This window comes from Mesocricetus auratus, unplaced genomic scaffold, assembly GCF_017639785.1.
Source record: "Mesocricetus auratus isolate SY011 unplaced genomic scaffold, BCM_Maur_2.0 Super-Scaffold_100676, whole genome shotgun sequence".
In the NCBI taxonomy this organism is placed as follows: Eukaryota; Metazoa; Chordata; class Mammalia; order Rodentia; family Cricetidae; genus Mesocricetus; species Mesocricetus auratus.
In genome coordinates, this window is record NW_024429266.1 from 118530704 (window position 1) to 118547634 (window position 16931).

At 51.5% G+C, this 16931-nt stretch overlaps 1 protein-coding gene across 8 annotated transcripts in view; it reads right to left on the reverse strand.

Moving 5' to 3' along the window:
• Crhr2 (corticotropin releasing hormone receptor 2) overlaps positions 1–16931 on the reverse strand; it is a 44926-nt gene that overhangs the window by 9725 nt on the left and 18270 nt on the right. For 5 of the 8 annotated variants that reach the window (XM_040738373.1, XM_005076795.4, XM_005076797.4 and 2 more), the window contains 6 exons: positions 6122–6207; positions 4378–4487; positions 4010–4127; positions 1926–2079; positions 1345–1405; positions 215–287 (listed from right to left, as the gene is read on the reverse strand). In XM_040738373.1, coding sequence (XP_040594307.1) covers positions 215–287; positions 1345–1405; positions 1926–2079; positions 4010–4127; positions 4378–4487; positions 6122–6207 — 602 coding nt within the window. The remainder of the gene's footprint in view (positions 1–214; positions 288–1344; positions 1406–1925; positions 2080–4009; positions 4128–4377; positions 4488–6121; positions 6208–16931) is intronic. The other 3 variants (XM_005076796.4, XM_005076798.4, XM_021231027.2) reach the window with 1 other exon arrangement.

Consider the following 16931-nt stretch of genomic DNA (forward strand, 5'->3'; position numbering starts at 1 on the left):
ACACTCAGGCAAAACACCAATGCACATAAAATAAAAATAAGCAGGTGGTCCCAGGCAGAGCCCATAGGGGAATCGGTGGTGATGGAAGTTGGGTGCCTTGTGCAGGGCACGGGAACAATACAGGGTGCTGCCCAGCCCAGGTCTTTGCCAATGCCTAGCTGGATCTCCTGCTATGCTCCTAGTGCCCCAATCCTTTAACCCCCGGAGGACTTACCAAGAGCACCAGGATGATGGGGCCCTGGTAGATGTAGTCCACCAAGTCACCAGGTTCCTTGCCAAACCAGCACCTGCGCAGACAGGGCAGTTGGGGTGGCCTACTGGGCTGTGCCCAGAGGGCCATTCCCAACTCAGAAGTAGCCCCTCTGGTGTGACCCTCCCTGAGTCCAACCTCCAGGGCAGTTCCTGGTAGACAGTTCCATGCACTGCCCTTGCAAGGCCCTGCCCTGTCTTTGGTTGCATCTGGTGGGGCTGGCCTCCCATGGCCAATCTCAGGGCTTGCCTGGGGCCTCCTGCAAAGTGCCCTGCTTTGTTGCAGGCTGTGGGGGCCCAGGACTGGGAATTCAGCAGGTACAGGAACCAAGGAAGAGCTGGGCTCCCCTTCACTGACCCATGGCCGAGCTGTCCCTTGTCACCTGTTATTTACAGAACCTGGGCTGTGTACCAGGCACTCACAAAGCGGCATGTGTGGAAGCGGAGCCCAGCCTCCTCATAGTCTTTGAGCTGAGCTTCGCACACGCAGTGAAAGCAGCCTAAGGCCTGGCCAGGCTCGCCCACTGCTGGGAATGCCTTGGGACCCAGAAGAAAGGCCAGGCTAAGTTTCTGACTCTGCCAGCGAGTACTGAACTTCAGAGGTCACCCAGTGCGGGCCGGTCTCAGAGCACCCAAAATCTCTGCTCTCTGTTTGAACAGCCCCTTCGAGAGACGGCTTATCACCTAACAAGGCAGCTCTCCACTTCCTGAGCAGCTCTTGTCTTTAGGAGCGTTCTTATTGCTAGGGCCCTTAAGTGTGATTCTATTCTTGTTCCACACCCTAAATTTCACTTGTCCCCTTTGCTCCTTTGATCTCTGGGGGAACCGCTGTCATTCAGTACCCATGATAGGGAGGCGCTGTTATCCAGCAGCCCAGTCTCAGATACAAGGAAGGCTAAATTGAATTCTACAGATACCATGTGCGAGCCTGGTGTGTGAGGACTCATGGAGGTGGACCTATTTCTTTCTGCCTGAAGACTACAAAAGAGCGGTCTACTCAGGCAAAGGTTGCGATTCCACCCCACCCAGGACTGGGCCAGAGCCTAGGCTGACCTATCTTAACGCAAACCCCCCACGCCGACCTGTGGTACTTACTGTTCATTCTCATAGTAGAGCTTGCCAACTGCCCAGGCGATGATGATAGGGCAGGGGATGCCTGAAAGGAGAGACATATGAGGCATAGGATGGACAGATACATAAGGACCTCTTGTATCAAGGCAGCAGAAGATGACAAGGGGGCTGGGATTGTGTGTTTGCTCTTCCAACTACAGGCCATCCGTGACACCGTGGTGCCTGTCTCGGCTCCTGGTTCACTCTCAGCCATCCTCTCCAAACAGAGGATGGTGCAGTGGACAGGGAGAGCCAGCTCCTTTTAGAGCCAGAAACAAGGATCTTTGATCTGGTCACCTAGGTAGGGTAGGAGGAAGACTTACTGGAATGACCTCCGGAGGGCTTGGGGGGCAGAATGGAGGAAGCAGAACTATCCTGAGATGGGGCAGGGGTGGTGGGTGTAGCTGTACCGCGACATTGGCCAAGACTGCATAGGGTAATGACAGGGGCTGCATGGGGTTAGCAAGGCAGGCTGGGTTCCCGTCCTTGACCTCAAGATGAAGGGGAGAGGGGGTTTATTAGCAGTGCCCCTTTCCCAGGAGGCCCTCCTGTCCAGGGACCCTCACACCATCCAATGAAGAGGAAGAGCCACTTGCGCAGGTGCTCTGTGGAGTATGTCAGGACAACGGCCGTGTGCAGGTAGCAGCCCTCCACAAACATCCAGAAGAAGTTGGTGACCACAAAGTAGTTGAAGATGGTGGTGATGCAGCGGCACCAGACCTGCATGTGGGGTGGGGTGGTGAGAGGCTGCTGGGGCAGCTGAGCAGGTCCCGCAGGGAGCTCTCCGTGGGCTAGCTCCGCCTCCCACTCACTTCTGGGCAGCTCTTCTCCCGGCCCCGCCCCTTACTCCTCCTCCTCCCCCACCTCTTCAGTCTCTTTGCTTATGTGCTACAGGGAACAGAACCCAGCCTCTGCCACCTGCTAGGCAAGCATCTTGAGCTACCGTTCTAGCCTTTTAAGACATTCGAAAATACTTGCATTTTGTAACAGTGCAGCACTAAATTGCTCAAGCTGGCTGTGGACTCACTATGTGGCCCCGGTAGGCTTCAAACTTACAAAAATCTCAGTTTCCCAAGTAGCAGAGATTACAAGCCTACATCACCATGTCTGATGTCTCTTTTTCAGTCTAGGAAGGGAGGCTGGTTGGCTTTCTGTAAGCAGAGTTGGGTCTGACCAGTCCTGTTTTCAATGATCAGGTCCCTTTGGCTACGGAGAGTCAGACTGGGTTCCAATTAGGGGTAGACTTTGAACTTTCACTTAAAAAGAACGAAAACAAGCTGGGTGGTGGTGGACCACACTTTTAACCCTGGCACTTGGGAGGCAGAGGCAGGTGGATCTTTGAGTTTGTGGGCAACCTGGTCTACAGAGTGGGTTCTAGGACACCCAGAGATGCACAAAGAAATCCTGTCTTGAAGAACCAAAACCAAACCAACCAAACAAACAAAAGAAAGAAAGAAAGAAAACAATGAAAGAAACAAGTCATAGAGCAGTGTGGGTCATGGCCACTGAGGTATTGAAGGGTTGGCTCTGGGGAGGGGGCATGCAAAGTCTTGCTAGTTTTGAGACCTTTACATATCTGAGTACTTCTCTAAGCCTTGAGGTAGCCACCCTGTCTGGCAGTGAGAGGAAAGGAAGGCAGTGAGGCGTGAGTGGGAGCTGTGGTCAGGGCTGCTATCATCTGCCCCTGTTCCTCTGAGGGAGGAGACCCTCCTAAGCATACTTCATGAGATGTAGGGAGGACAGACACTGGCCCAGACTCACACTGTGGCCCCTCTGAGCCAGGGTCCAAGCCATGGGCTTCTATTCCTGTGGATCTCTTTCTCCCAGTCAGAGTTATCATGGGGAGAATGCGAGGCAGCAGCCAGCTGGGTGAGGGGAGCCCTGGGCTGCCCACTCCCTCCCTGAGTGGCCTAGTCACTTGGTTCCTGGGTATCGCTCTTAGGCTGAGCTGCCTGCTGCCCCATGGCTCAACCCTGCAGCCCCAGCCCCAATCCTGAGTCCATTTAGTTGTGGTCTCCTTTGTTCTAAGAGCACTGGTGGGTGGGAAACAATGACCCCCAAACAGTAAAACCGTCCATTTTTGCAGGTTAAGTGCAGTCTCATTAGTGCCAGCTAACAATGGGGCTGGAGTGTACCTGACACCTCATTACCCTGGCCTGGCCCTGAGGCAGGGCCCTGAGGCAGACTTCAGGCCAGGCGGAGTTAAGGATCAAATGAGAGGACAGAGAAAATATTCTGAGATGTGCCAGAGACTGGGGCTGGCCCTCTTCCAGGCTACAGTTTTACCGTGACTTGGACACTGTGCCGTAACAGTTGACACAGATCCAGAGTGGACGCCTCACATGTGGGGCCATGCTGTGGAGAAACCATACCAACACGCAACCTTCACTTCCCTGAGCTTCGGTTCCCATGTCTGTGGAAGGGGAATTCATCTCTCCTGCCCCCTGTTAGAAGCTGGTGCCAGCTCCTTCTCCTCTAAGGTACCTGGACTTGCAAGATGGGTGAGGGCAGGGGCCAGGGAATGGGTGACGGTTTTAGCTGGGAGAGCAGCCCCCGAGGCCTGGCCCACGGCGGGCCACCACACGAGATGGCCTATCTAATGCCAGGCAGCAAGACAAGCACGCCCAAGTCTGAGGTGCCCAGCAGTGACCTCGTTGTCCTCGTGGACTTCATGGTCGATGAGCTGCAGCAGGAACCATGCGACGTTTCTCAGGATGAAGGTGGAGATGAGGTTCCAGTGGATCACATTCCGCAGACAGCGAATACTCCTGCAGAGCCCAGGTCAGGGTCAGCCAGGCTCGGCTGTGCTTGGGCCGGGGGTCAGCAGGGTAAGAACGAGCTGAGAAAGACTCTGTCTGGGAGGAGGTAGGACTGCACCAGAGCCCAAGGTCCCCCCCCCGTGGTCACAGTGGGGCCTGCTGGCTTACCCCATCTCTGTCCACTCTTCCCCGCGCCCCAGAAAGGAGAGACAACGGCTGGGAGAGACAAAGATGAGGAAGCGGGTGGAGATGGACTCACCGCAGAACCAGGAAGAGCAGGAAAGCAGCCACCAGGGCCACCATGGAAACACAGTGACCCAGGTAGTTGACAATGAGGGCGATTCGGTAATGCAGGTCATACTTCCTCTGCTGGACAGACAGACATAGGAAGACAGAAGCATGACTAGTTGGGAATAGGGCTGGTACTCCAGCCATTTCTGTCCTGACCTTGGGACAAAAGAGACTCTGAGTATCCCCACCAATCCTGGCTTCTAGACCTTCCCCCTGTTGGCCTGGTGGCTCTGTTATTATAAATGACTAAAGTCTGGAGGTGCAGACCTATAATTCAGCTACTCAAGAGGCTGAGTTAGGAGACCTACCTGGACAACTTAATGTCTCAGAAAAAATAGAGGCCTGGAGCTGAGGATCAGTGGCAGGTAGAGCGTTTGTTTAGCATGTGCGGGCCTGGGTTCATCTTCAGCGACACACACACACACACACACACACACACACACACACACACACACACACACACACTCACAGAAGCTGTAGCCAGGCCTCCCAACAGGAAATTTTAGGGGCACATTTGGACATCGTCTTTTTGGGGGGGGGCGGTTAGAGACAGGGTTTCTCTGTGTATCAGCTCTGGGTGTCCTGGAACTCACTCTGTAGACCAGACTGGCCGAGAACTCACAGAGATTCGCCTGGCTCTGCCTCCTGAGTGCTGGGATTAAAGGCGTGCACCACCACAGCCCAACAGACACAGTCTATTCTGAGGCACCCTAGGGCTTTAGACACAGATTTAAGACTTGAGCCTCTACAGGGCCACATCTGGGTTAGTCTCTGCTCAGAATCCAGCTGGCAGAGGAACTGAGGGTGAGATGGCCCATAGCTATGACATCTACACTATGGGGCCAACCTTCCCTCCTACCTTAGAATCAGTGACCTATGGGAGGCCCACAGGGGTAGGTTGGTAATGGTCCCTGAGCATAACAATAAAGATACACATTGTAGAGCATTTAGGAATAACACTCAAAGGGAATACATGTTAGTCTACCCGTATCACATAGAGGAAGGACAGAGGGTTGTCAAGAGAGCGACTTTCTATTGAGGTTATATGGCTCTGCTCCTGCTCTCCTGAGGCCTCTCTGTGGAACACCTGGGCTCACATTCTGTGGCACCACTTCTCAGAAGAGGCGACTGTTCCGGGTTCTGCGCTTGGACTTTATTTGAGGAAGAACTCCAGACGACTGAGGACTTCCTTGGGTGAGTGAGGCTATGGAGCTGGACATACCATTTATACCATTTTGGGTCAGAAGTGAAGCATGGCTCGTTGGAAGTGGAGATCAGGAGGAGGGCGTTTGCTTAGCACATGAGGCCCTGTCGGATCACAGGACCATACCTAATGGCAAGGGAGGCTAGATCTCTGGCAGTGCTGAATCAGTTTCCAGAGCAAGAGCCAGTACTGGGTGGCAAGGCCCAGGCAGGCCCAGCTTCTTGCCGGGATGGTCCTGATGAGGTTGTACTTGCTTCTCCATGGAAACAGTAGAAGCAAAACACCAGGAGGGAGAGTGAGGCTCAGTGAAAGAGTAACAAATGTGCGGGGGTACTGATGACATGGTGTGCCCTTTCTGTGTTTCACGTCACCAGCTCAAGCCCTCTTGGAGGGGGACTCCATGGAGACAGGAGATGCAGAGAAGAGGGTCTTGGACAAGACTGGTTCTGTTGCCCATAAGGTCCTTTGTGCTCAGTCTGGGTCCTAACACTCTATGAGAGTCACTCACCTTGTCATCCAAGATGGGTTCACAGTGTGAATAGTTGATCCTTGAGGCCCATGTCCCATTCTCCAAGCATTCTCGGTAGGCATTCCCTAGAGAAGACGCCAAGCACTGAGAGTCAGGTCCTATAGCTCCTTAAAAACCCTCACCTGGCTCCCTGGTACCTGCAGGGTAAGATCTACACTCCTTAGTTCCCCTGAATCTGAAAACGCAATGCATATATCAAAGCTTGCATGAGTCACTTATATGAAAATTGCACAAGGGTCTTTAGTGTACACAGCAGCTGGGAAGGCACGCTAAAATGCATTTCAGACACACTCTTTGACCAGCTCTTTGTGCACGTTCTTTCATTTTATTCCTCTGCTACAATTGCGAGTCCTGGGGTTGTGGCTGAAGATTGGCTGCTTTTAGCACAACAAACAATTTCCGTCGCTGCTTCCATCATTTCCCATGTGCACCCCATACTCTTCCCCAATAGCAGCTTTTGCATCTCGACAATAGCTGCCACTTACACGGCGTGTGCGTGCCTGCCCAGGTGCTCTTCCAGCTGAGCCTAATGGACAAGATACACTTGCCATTCAGTCTTTGTTCTGACCCTTTATCTGTAGAGGAGGAAACTGAGGCACAGGGATAGACAAGAATACCAAGATGGCAAGGTCTGGCTCTGGGTTCTGTGTTCTCAACCCCCTAGGTCACCAGGTTGTGATAACATGGAAGTTTTGGGATGCAGGGCTGTGTCCCTTCCCTGGATGGAACTAAACCACCTTACAGACCACTGTATGCTGTGCATGTTCGGAGAACCAGTTTCACATCCAAGTCAAACGTGGTGTTCAACGGGACATTTTGGAGCAGCAATGTCCAGTGGGCAGAAACCCAGGCTTCGTCAAGGGTAAAGCATGAAGGCCAGAAATGTTCAGACCTAGTGTTCAACCCTCGCTCTGGCCTGGGAAATCTAGATTTGAAGCTGCTCTCTCCATAGCCCACCCCTACCCTCTCCATGCAGGAGGGTGTTCCTCCCTGAGATCCCACAAAGCCCTACCCCAGTCTCTGCTCTGCAGCACGCTGTTAGCAGGGAGCTCACCTCCCCTTTGATTGCAATTCCAAATAATCTATTGTTTGGGGGTGATTTGTTCCAGGGCTCTGCTTACTAGCTAATGGGCAACTTGTTCGTGGGTTTTCTTTTTTGGCTCACGTTAGACATACAATATAAAGCTAATTAAAATAAATAGCTGGGAGCACAGAGTCATGGGGCTGGAGGGGAAACTTTAGATTGTTTGTGGAAGCAATGAGTTCTGAAAAATATTAAGATACTTAGAAACTCCCTTGCACTGAGCTGACAGTGAGCTCAGAGTGATGGGACTATTAAGGAGCATTGCCAAAGAGCAGAGAACAATGGGTGGGGGAGATTCTATTAGCTTAATTATTCTTTAATCTGGTGCTCCAAGCCAACAGAGTTTTCAAATTCAGGGTTTAAAAAAATTTGCCTCCGGTGCCATCAGCATGAGGCCCATCTCTGTTAGGATCCCAAGTCAGCCAGTGGTGCCTCAGAATGATTGTAATCCTCCATGAGAGACCCCGGCATCTCTCCAGTGCTCAGTGCCCATCAGAAAGAGACGAGAGATGGTTAAGAGATGCTCAGTGGTTAAGAGCAGAGGACCCGGGTTCAGTTCCTAGGACAATCATCCCTAGCTCCAGTTCTGGGAAGTCCAGTACCTGGTTCTGACCTCTTTGGACACTAAACACATACATAGTGTATAGACATACATGTAGGCAAAACACTCATACACATAAAATTTTTAAAAATCCTTATGCAATGTGTAGAAAGACCCAGACTCCCAAGGTCCCATCACTCCTTTATCCACTGATTTCCCTTGCCAGGCATGCTGTGAGAACACCTCCTTCACTGTTGGTAAGAAACATGGTACTGGCCACTGATCGGATGCCATGCTTGCTTAAAAATCACCCGTCAGTAAGTGTCTCTTTATTACTCTCAAGAATGAAGCTCAGCTTTCTTGGCATGATATTAAGATTCCTCTACCCCTGGGCCCCATGCCTGCCTAGCACCCCATATACAGCTGGCACTTACCTTAGCGGGCTTAGCGCATGCCCAGAGCAATCCTACTCCAGACCTTGAGGCACTTCTAAAAGTTCTCCACTCTCCAACAAACTCCTACTCGTCCTCTAATGGGGCCGAGCCAGCTCCTACACAGGGCCGGTCTAACACTCTATATCTGAACCCATCATTCTCTTCCCTCTAAGTACCTCTTCTAGGGAGCCTCACTTCTTGGAACATAGCACACACCTTTAATAGCCCTCTGACTCCATTAACACATACATTTTTGTACTATCAAATACACACACACACACACTCAAGCACGCACGTGTGCACAGGAGTGCTTGGATCCAGTTTCACAAAGTAAAATTTAGTTTGACCACAGCTATAATGCTTTCCATTCTACTCCGTTCTAATGTATCTATTTGCTTCATACACAAATGCTAGTCATGACCCACAAAATAGATTTCACAGCCCACTATTGTCACACAATCTGTACAGTTTGAAAAACAAAAATCTATTTTAGAGCATTTGCCATGATTCAGTATGGACTCTGTCGTCTCTTTGAATCTAGTCCTTCCCTTTGTTACTGAACTTAAGCTCCCTGGTGACAGACAAGTAGGCAGAGTTTGTACTGGGGCCACTGTGTGCCCCTCAGGAACAAGACTTTAGGTACACATGGACAGCACTGAATTGACATAGATTTGCTAAACCTTGAAAATCACTATCTGAAACGTGGTATGTGGGGGTGCAAAGGGCTTCCCTCTGGGGGTTCACGGCTATCTGGGGATGAGTTTCTAGTGGTCAACACTGGGCACCAGAAGACTGGAAGATAGATGTGCCTGCTTTTTGAGGGAGCTGTCTGCTACAACTAATGAGGGCACCGAGCCCTCAGGCACAGCCTCGGACAGGAGAGTAGAAGAGCCCTGCTCCGTCCTCTCCCCACAATCCTCAGGAGAATGGTCACATACAGTCTGAGGACAGATGTCCAGACCAGAACTGTGGGGCTGGATGCAGTGAGGCGGGTACCCGTTACCACAGCAACACAGGTGCACCTGCTGAGGATCGATGTCAATGGAGTGTGGTGTGTCCTTCCAGGGGCATTAGGATCTGGGGTGGCACTGGAGTGTTGAAGCTTAGGGTCTGGATGTTACAGTCAGGGTCCCTAGAATGGCACTGGACTATTGAAGCAACAGGCTCTCCTCATTTCAGCTGTCAATAGTTTGCCAATAGTTCCTTGTTCAGAGGCTCTCCCAAAGTGGTTCAGAGCCTGACTGGGCAATGGGAGCCTATCATCTATCTCTAATTTTGTTTTTGGTGGCTAGATGACAATCAAAAGTCTACTCCCTTTTGCCTCAGTTTCTCTTCTCTGAAAAAGTCATTCCCATTGGTTCCCAATGAAACCACTGGCATCTTAGGTAGGTTGCTTACCAACTAAGTGGGCCTTTCCGTTTTGCTAAATGCCAGCCATGAAGTCATTCTGACAGTTCCAAGAATCCCTAACTCCTAATGTCCCCTATATTACTGCCTCTATCTCTCACATCCTCACTGATAAGACAGGGACCATGTAAAGAAGTGCACCGGACCATTTTGGGAAATAATTCTAGAGGCTGGTTGGGCATAGGAGAAAGAGCCAGTGAGGTTGTGTTGCAGGGGAAGATGTTGTCATTGGCTATTTGCAAAGAATTATAAGGAGGGCAGGTGATGGCAACAGGGAGGTAGAGTCTAGAAGTGACATTTACAGAAGCCAGGCCACAGGCTTGGCCCATTCAGCACCACGGACAGCAAAGCAAAGGCCCCATTCCGACGGCCATCTCTGTGTGTGGGAAGACCTTGGAGAGCTCCCGACCTCATAGGTTCAGTGTCATCCCAGTTCCTTCAGCAGCTTCCACAACTGCTGTTGCCCCAGGGGTCCAGTTATTCACCTCTGCCTTGTACGTGCTGGGATAGGATTGCTCTTTCTCTGATTCCTGTTTAAAAAGGCCCTTTGCTCCCACCCAATCTACAGGCTGCCTGGAGTGAGAACCTTCATCTCCAGGCTGAGATTTCCTACAGCAAGGACTTCATTTTCTGTCATCTGGCCCCTTCTTTAAGTGCTGAACTGAGCTGTACACACAGGGATGGACCGAGACTGACAGTGTTGCCTAGGTTACTGGGGAACTCAAAGACTGAGAGAGACTCGGGGCAAGCCAAGAGAAGGGTTGATAACCTTGGATGTCTGAACCCTACCACACTGCACAACAACACACTAGCAGGTGGCAATTAACTCTCTCACGCATCCAATGGCAGGCCAACCCCACTGCTGGAACTTCAGCCACCAAAGTCCAAGGCCCTGTCCTCTGGGACATCAGTCTCAAAGGGCAAGCCCTGTGGGCAGCATCCTTTACTTGCCAGACACGGTCCTTGTTTCCCTGAGGGGGCACATTAGAAGTCGAGTCAGTGGGCACTTCCTTGAGAATGTAAGAGGGGAAGGCAACCCCTTCCTCATTTTGTCTGTTGGGGACCAAAAAGGGAAAGGAAGTGACATGTCTGTCAACAACACACTGTGGTCACCCAACAGTGTGGGCCTTCTCTGGGGAACACATCCTCCTGAGATGCCATATAGCCAGTTTTTTTTCTAGAAGTAAGGAGCCTTTCCCCATTGTACCTAAGTCCCCTGCAGCTGATTTGCCATCTCCGAGGGGTGTTGAGACAACTAGTGACCACAGTCATACCTTAGGGACCACATAGCCCACTTCCCATTGCCTGAAGTCCAGTTGCCTAGGTTAAGCCATTTCTTTGCTGAACTATTGGGGCCTGACTGATTAATTTCTTTTTGCTTGATGAGAAGAATGTCTATCCAGCTTCCCCTCCCCCTGCCTGGCTTCCACTGCCTTGCTCGGGCAGCAATGATTTATGGCATGACTAACTGCTGAAGAGTCCGCTGGGGAAGCATAGCCAGAGCTGGTGATTGAGACACAGTCACGATGTCAACAGAGAGTTCCCTGAGCCCCTCAGAAGAGACGGGCCTCTCCGAGAGAGTGCTTCTGTGCAGGACAGCTAGGATGGGCTGGGCCTCTCCGAGAGAGTGCTTCTGTGCAGGACAGCTAGGATGGGCTGGGCCTCTCCGAGAGAGTGCTTCTGTACAGGACAGCTAGGATGGGCTGGATCTAGTATCACCTTGCACATCTCCTTGGTCTTATCAAAACCCTTGGGAAGCAGGTGACCAGAGATCAGGCGGATAGTGACATTCACTTGTTCAGGCCCAGGCTGACCTAACCTAGAAAGATTCTTGGGCTGAATTCCCAAGGATGGGAATCTGCCATTGCCCAAACAGGATACTGGGTGGGAAAGGACCTCTCTGGAGCCATCTGCCTATGGCAGAAAATGGTCACCCCATTGCTATTGTGCTGTGAGGACCCTTATCTCTGAGATCTCTTACACTGGGTCTCAAAGCTTCCTAGTTCCACAGGGCTTTTCACTCATTGTGTCTTGCCATCCCTGAATGGGCAGGGTAGGGACAACAGCCTGTATTTACAGGGTTCAATGGAGAAACTGAGTGGGATCCACTTTACTGTGGACAGCACTTCTTCCTCAGGAGAGGAACCCCGGGAGAGCCCCCACCTGATGCTCCTGCCTCTGCTCCTCAGTGCTCCTCATACAGACCACCTCTAGCATTGCTCAATAGGCCTGTCTTCATGATGCTGTTCTGCCATGACTCTAGCCTGTGAAGGAACTAAAAGGAGGTGAGCTGGGGACCTTGAGGTACAGGCTGTTTTGGAACCAAGGACTGTAAGGGAAAAGGGACCCTCCTAAAATACAGAAATGGAGGTCCAAAGAGGAGATGAGTTTGCCAGAGAAGAAAAGTAGCCATTATGAGAAGAGGTAGGCCTGGCTCTCAACCCAATGCTCTTGCAAAGTAATGGCTGTTCCAACCCACCCCCCAAAGCAGAGCTGGTTTTTGAAGGTGGAAATGCATGACTCCTTCTAGCAGCCTTTGGACACCAGATATTGTCAGGTGGGATGGACAGATTGCTTCCTTCCAAGACATTATGCAGAGGACACAGCATCCCAGTATGACAACCTCTGTGGTGTGGAATGCCCTTTCATGCCCAAGAATCTCCTTCCAGGCCCCAGGTAGCTGTCTGCTCCCCTCTCCTCTTGCTCCTTGCTGACTGTCCCCTAGGGTCCACAGGGATCCCTAAGCACTGTCCCCTCTCCACTATGAAATGTCCACATCAAGTCAGTACTTTCTCTTCACACAGATAAGAAAACTAAGATAATTTAGTATCAACAATGGCAAGGAAATGAACCCAGCTTCGATGTCCATCAGCAGATGAATAGATAATGAAAATGTGGTAAAATCCAACGGAATTTTACTCAGCTGTAAAGAAAAGAAGAAATTATGAAAAATGGATGGATCTGGAAAGTATGATATTAAATGAGGCAACCCACACTCAGAAAGACAAAAATGCCATATTTGATCCTAATTTTATTGTTAGTGTGTATGTAAATAAGAGGATATGAGAGTGGGTGTAGACTATAAAACAACATGGGAGGTGAGGAGAAGGGAATAAGAAATGCTGAGGAAGGTGTGTGAGCCTGGTGGCAAAGGATGGATGTGACATGAAATTGGATAGGAGTTACTGGGGGCAGGAGAATAGACAGGGAGGAGGAGAAAGAAAAACAGCAAAACCTAATTATTTGCATTCTCAACAAAACAAAACAAAACAAAACCACTAGTAGCACACGCTAATGAAAACATACTAGGGCAGGAAGATATCTCACAGGGAAAAGACAGCTGCCCAGACAGCTTGCCAACCTGATTTGATCTCTGGAATCCACTTAAGAACTGACTCAGTCAAGTTGACCCGAACCTCCACACATATGCTGTGGTGAGTGCCACCACCTCCTGTGCACACAGTCATACACACAATAATGAAACTGCAAAGTTCATAAGACGAAAAGAAGGAAAGAGAACTAAGACACACGTCAGGAGGGGGCCAGGCACCAGGGAACCCTAGCCCTGCACTGAGGCTGCCTCCCACATCTCTCGCCAGGCTCCTTGCATCCCCCTGCCTCCACAGGCGCTGCAGAGGCACTGCTTTTCCGACTGTGGAGCACAGCTGGAGGCGGTCAGCAGGGCCTAAGTGACTGAACTTGAGCACAGCTAAGAACAGGCTCTTTGGAGTGCTGGAGGATAGGTGAACTCCCTTAGGGAGGACTCCAGGGCTCCAGACTTCTGTGGTTGCTGGTGGGTAGTCAGAGAGAAGACAGGGAATGGTGCTGAAGAGAGGAGCAGGGCAGCAGAAGAGGTCAAGGTTCCTGGTGGCCTTGGACTAAGATTTAGATGGCACATCCTGGAAATCAAGCAGTATCCCTCCAGAATTCTTGGTCCCTCACCATGGGGCTACGGACAATCAGCCAGCATCTTTGGGTGCTGCAGAATGGAGGCCTTCAGTGTCTCCGTGGCCCTCCTCTTTCCTGCTCACACGCCCTCTCTGTGCATGACACAACACTAGCTCAGTGCTTTGAGCTCCAGTGAAACACTTCCTCTGGGAAGCCTTCTCAACTCTCAATCCTCCCATCAGCTCAGGCAGCTGCGGGCTACCCTATTTCACCTAGGAACCAATACTACATTCTCTGGCAGTGTCTATTGCCTTACTTTCTAGAACAGGAGACCTTGGAAAGCAGGGTGAGGTCTTACATGTCTTCAGGGAGTTGCTTTCTCCTTGTGGACTTCTTGGGGTGGGGGCAGCACAGCTTGATATGAAGCAGAGATTCAATAATGTGTTGTGGGGTTGCTCCATCCCGGGACAAGGGAGGAAGGGGAGTTCAGAAAGACAGACTTCTCTGTCTCCCAGGCTCTTTCCACACAAGGCAGACAGATGTTAGAGTATGGCTGGTCTTTTCCTACTTGAAGTGACTGGCGAGGGTGGCTAGAGGGAGGTGGACAGTTAGTTCTAGGTACTAGTGGCCCGATCTGCTCTCTCTCCCCTCTGCCCCCATTAGCCTCCTTTTGTGATGGGGGAACCTGTTCTGCCTTCCCTGTCTCTCAGTGGGAAAACTGTTCTCATACAGAGGACTTTCTGCCTCTGGAAAACAAAAGAGTCTGGATGTGACCATGTTTTCCTGGAAACTAAGGCAGTCCAGTTTCTGGATCTGCAGCCTCTAACTTCTTGTCCAGAGGCTGTGGTCTGTCTGGGACCCTCAGACTTGCAATCTCAACAAATGCCAAATGCTTGCTGTTACAGCCCCCTGGGAAGCCTCCCAGGCATGGTCCAGTGCCTGCCATGCCTCTTAGCCCAATCTCTGACTGTTGATTTGTGCAAGTTTGGTCTATAAGCAGTCTAGGGCTTTGCAACCTTTCTTGACACCTCTGTCCCAGAGTACTGAAGGGAGGGTTCCTGTTCAAGGATGCAGACCTGGTGGGAGGTTTCTCTGTCTAGGGGCCCCGTAGGTTAGGTTATGGGGTTCTGGGAAGTGAGGCTTCCGTTTTCTCCATAGGTAGGTAAGGTAGATATCCCCTCTACCGGCCCGAGGATGCCTCAATACACAATGGCCTCATTGTTCTCTCTTGACATGGACACAAATGACAAGGTGGAGACCAGTGCCCCTGGAAGAGAAAGATGGGCTACATCCTGGGGAGGCAGGGGGCCCTCATATGTAGCCACATGACCATGGCACAGGCGAAAGGAGGGGTCCAGACAGGGAGAGCAGGAAGAGGTGGTGCACACTGGTCTGTGGACACAGGGAGACCAGGGGTGGAGAAGAAATAGGGAGAGATGGGGAGAGAAGACAGAGTGAAAGAAGGAAAGGGGGAGGAGCAGGAAGGGAGAGAGGGAATGGGGAAGAGGGAGGAGGGGGAGAATGCTTGGAGGTGTGTGTTCAGGGAAGTCCGTGAATGCGGAGGTGGAGTAAAGTGGAATTTAAGTGTCTCCCCACAAACTGACGCTGAAAACCCACTTCCTTTGCCCCTATAGGTGGGAGACTGAGACCCAGGAAGGATGGAGGCTCACCCCAGGGTATACTGTGCATGGACATTTTAGGATTGGTTCTAGCTGCCCAGGAGTTGACCCTGGGCTGGGAAAACAGGATCACCTCTCACTGGAACCTTAGGAGCCCTGGAGGTCAGCATTTGAGCATATGAGGAGGAATCACCATGCGCCCATCCATCAGACTGCCTATGCTCGTACAAAGTAAAGATGAAAACCCCTCCCTTCGGAGACCGCTGCAGGGAGATCTAGACTGAGTAGCATGGCGTTGCGCAGCTGGTGGTCAGGGGTGATGTCATCAGCCATCCAGGGAAAGCAGGAGTCTTCTCACTGGGTCATCTCTGTCCTGTGTTCCTGACTGGGACCCCAAACTCTAGCTGCTTAGGTTTAGGATTCCTGCTCTGCTAGGAGGTAAGTTATTTCAGGTCTTCAAGCCTCTATTTCCCCATGTGTAACACAAGGATAGCCCCAAGTCTCCATCTCTGGGCATGGTAAGTAAATTGGGCACCAGTGCTAGACATCAGGACTTAGGGTGCGAGAGGAGACACACAGGCACTGGGGTGGTCCAGCCACAGACTCAGGTGCACGACCCCGCCCTTGCCTTCCCTTCCTTTGGCCATTGTCGGCCATGACATCTGGTGGTGATCTCTGCATAGGACCAATCACAGCTCTGACATGCTCTCAGACACCTGCTCGCACCTCCTCCACACCTCACCTCTCCCTGGTGCCCTGGTGCTCTCCCGGGCTGTTGTGACCCAGTCAGCTGCTTCTTGAATGTCTCAAAGACAGTACATTCCCCCACTGTGTGCAGCCATTTCCCTTCTGCAATTCCTGGTCCCTTGTTATCTCCTCTCCCCCTTGTCAATTTAGTGCCCAAGGCCACTTGACATGGGAACCCTCCTCTACTCCCAAAGCATCTTCTCCTCCAAACGGCTGTTGCAGTGTTCTTACCCCTCCCCTTTCTACCTGAGACTGAGAGGGCCTCAGCTTACCGCCTCTCTGCTCACAATCTTGCCCAGGCTCCATCCTCCTATACCTGCAATAAAGCCCTTTGCAGTGCTGTGCATCTTCAGACCTCCAAGACCCTCTCTGATCTTAATAGTTTTTGTCCGATTATGTTCTAAATGTTCCATAGTTCCAAAGCCCTAAGCGCATCCCATCTGCAGGCCTCCTGCTATTTTCTGACCGGAAACACCTTCCTTTACTCATCATATATACCCACCCGCTGAGTCGAACCTGTGGTTCAGAGGGCTGAGTCCTCACTGATCCTCCAGACCGGAGGCTTGGCTCTTCTCAGGTCTTTTTTTTTTTTTTTTTTTTTTTTTTTTTCAAACTGAACTGTCGCTCCTGGAGATGGTGCTGTCCTGAGGCTGCAGGAGGGTCATGGCTTCCTGCCTGGCCTGGTGCACAGGAGCTAGTAGCTAGCTGTGGTCCACCTCTGGGCTCTGCAACCTGGGCCTGAAAACGGCTGGGTCTTTGGGGACTGGCAGGAGTGGGATTGTGGGTAGTAGGTTCTCCTGGGGAGTCTGGCACGTGGCCGTGATTGGGTTCTGTGGCAGGTTTTCTGTGCTCAGCTAACAGGCCACAGGCACTTCTGTAGACGCTGCCATCACCACAGGGTGTTCCCTATCCTCGAGCAGTTTCTGCCCCTGAGAAGCCTGGCTTTGGAGAAGGGACGGGGTGAGGTGAGTGTTTTCTTCCCTTAGGCTTTTCACCGAGTGGTTTTCTCCCGTCCTTTCTCAGAAAGGATCCCATTGAAAAGGCTGCCAGGAGGAAGTGGTCTGTGGTG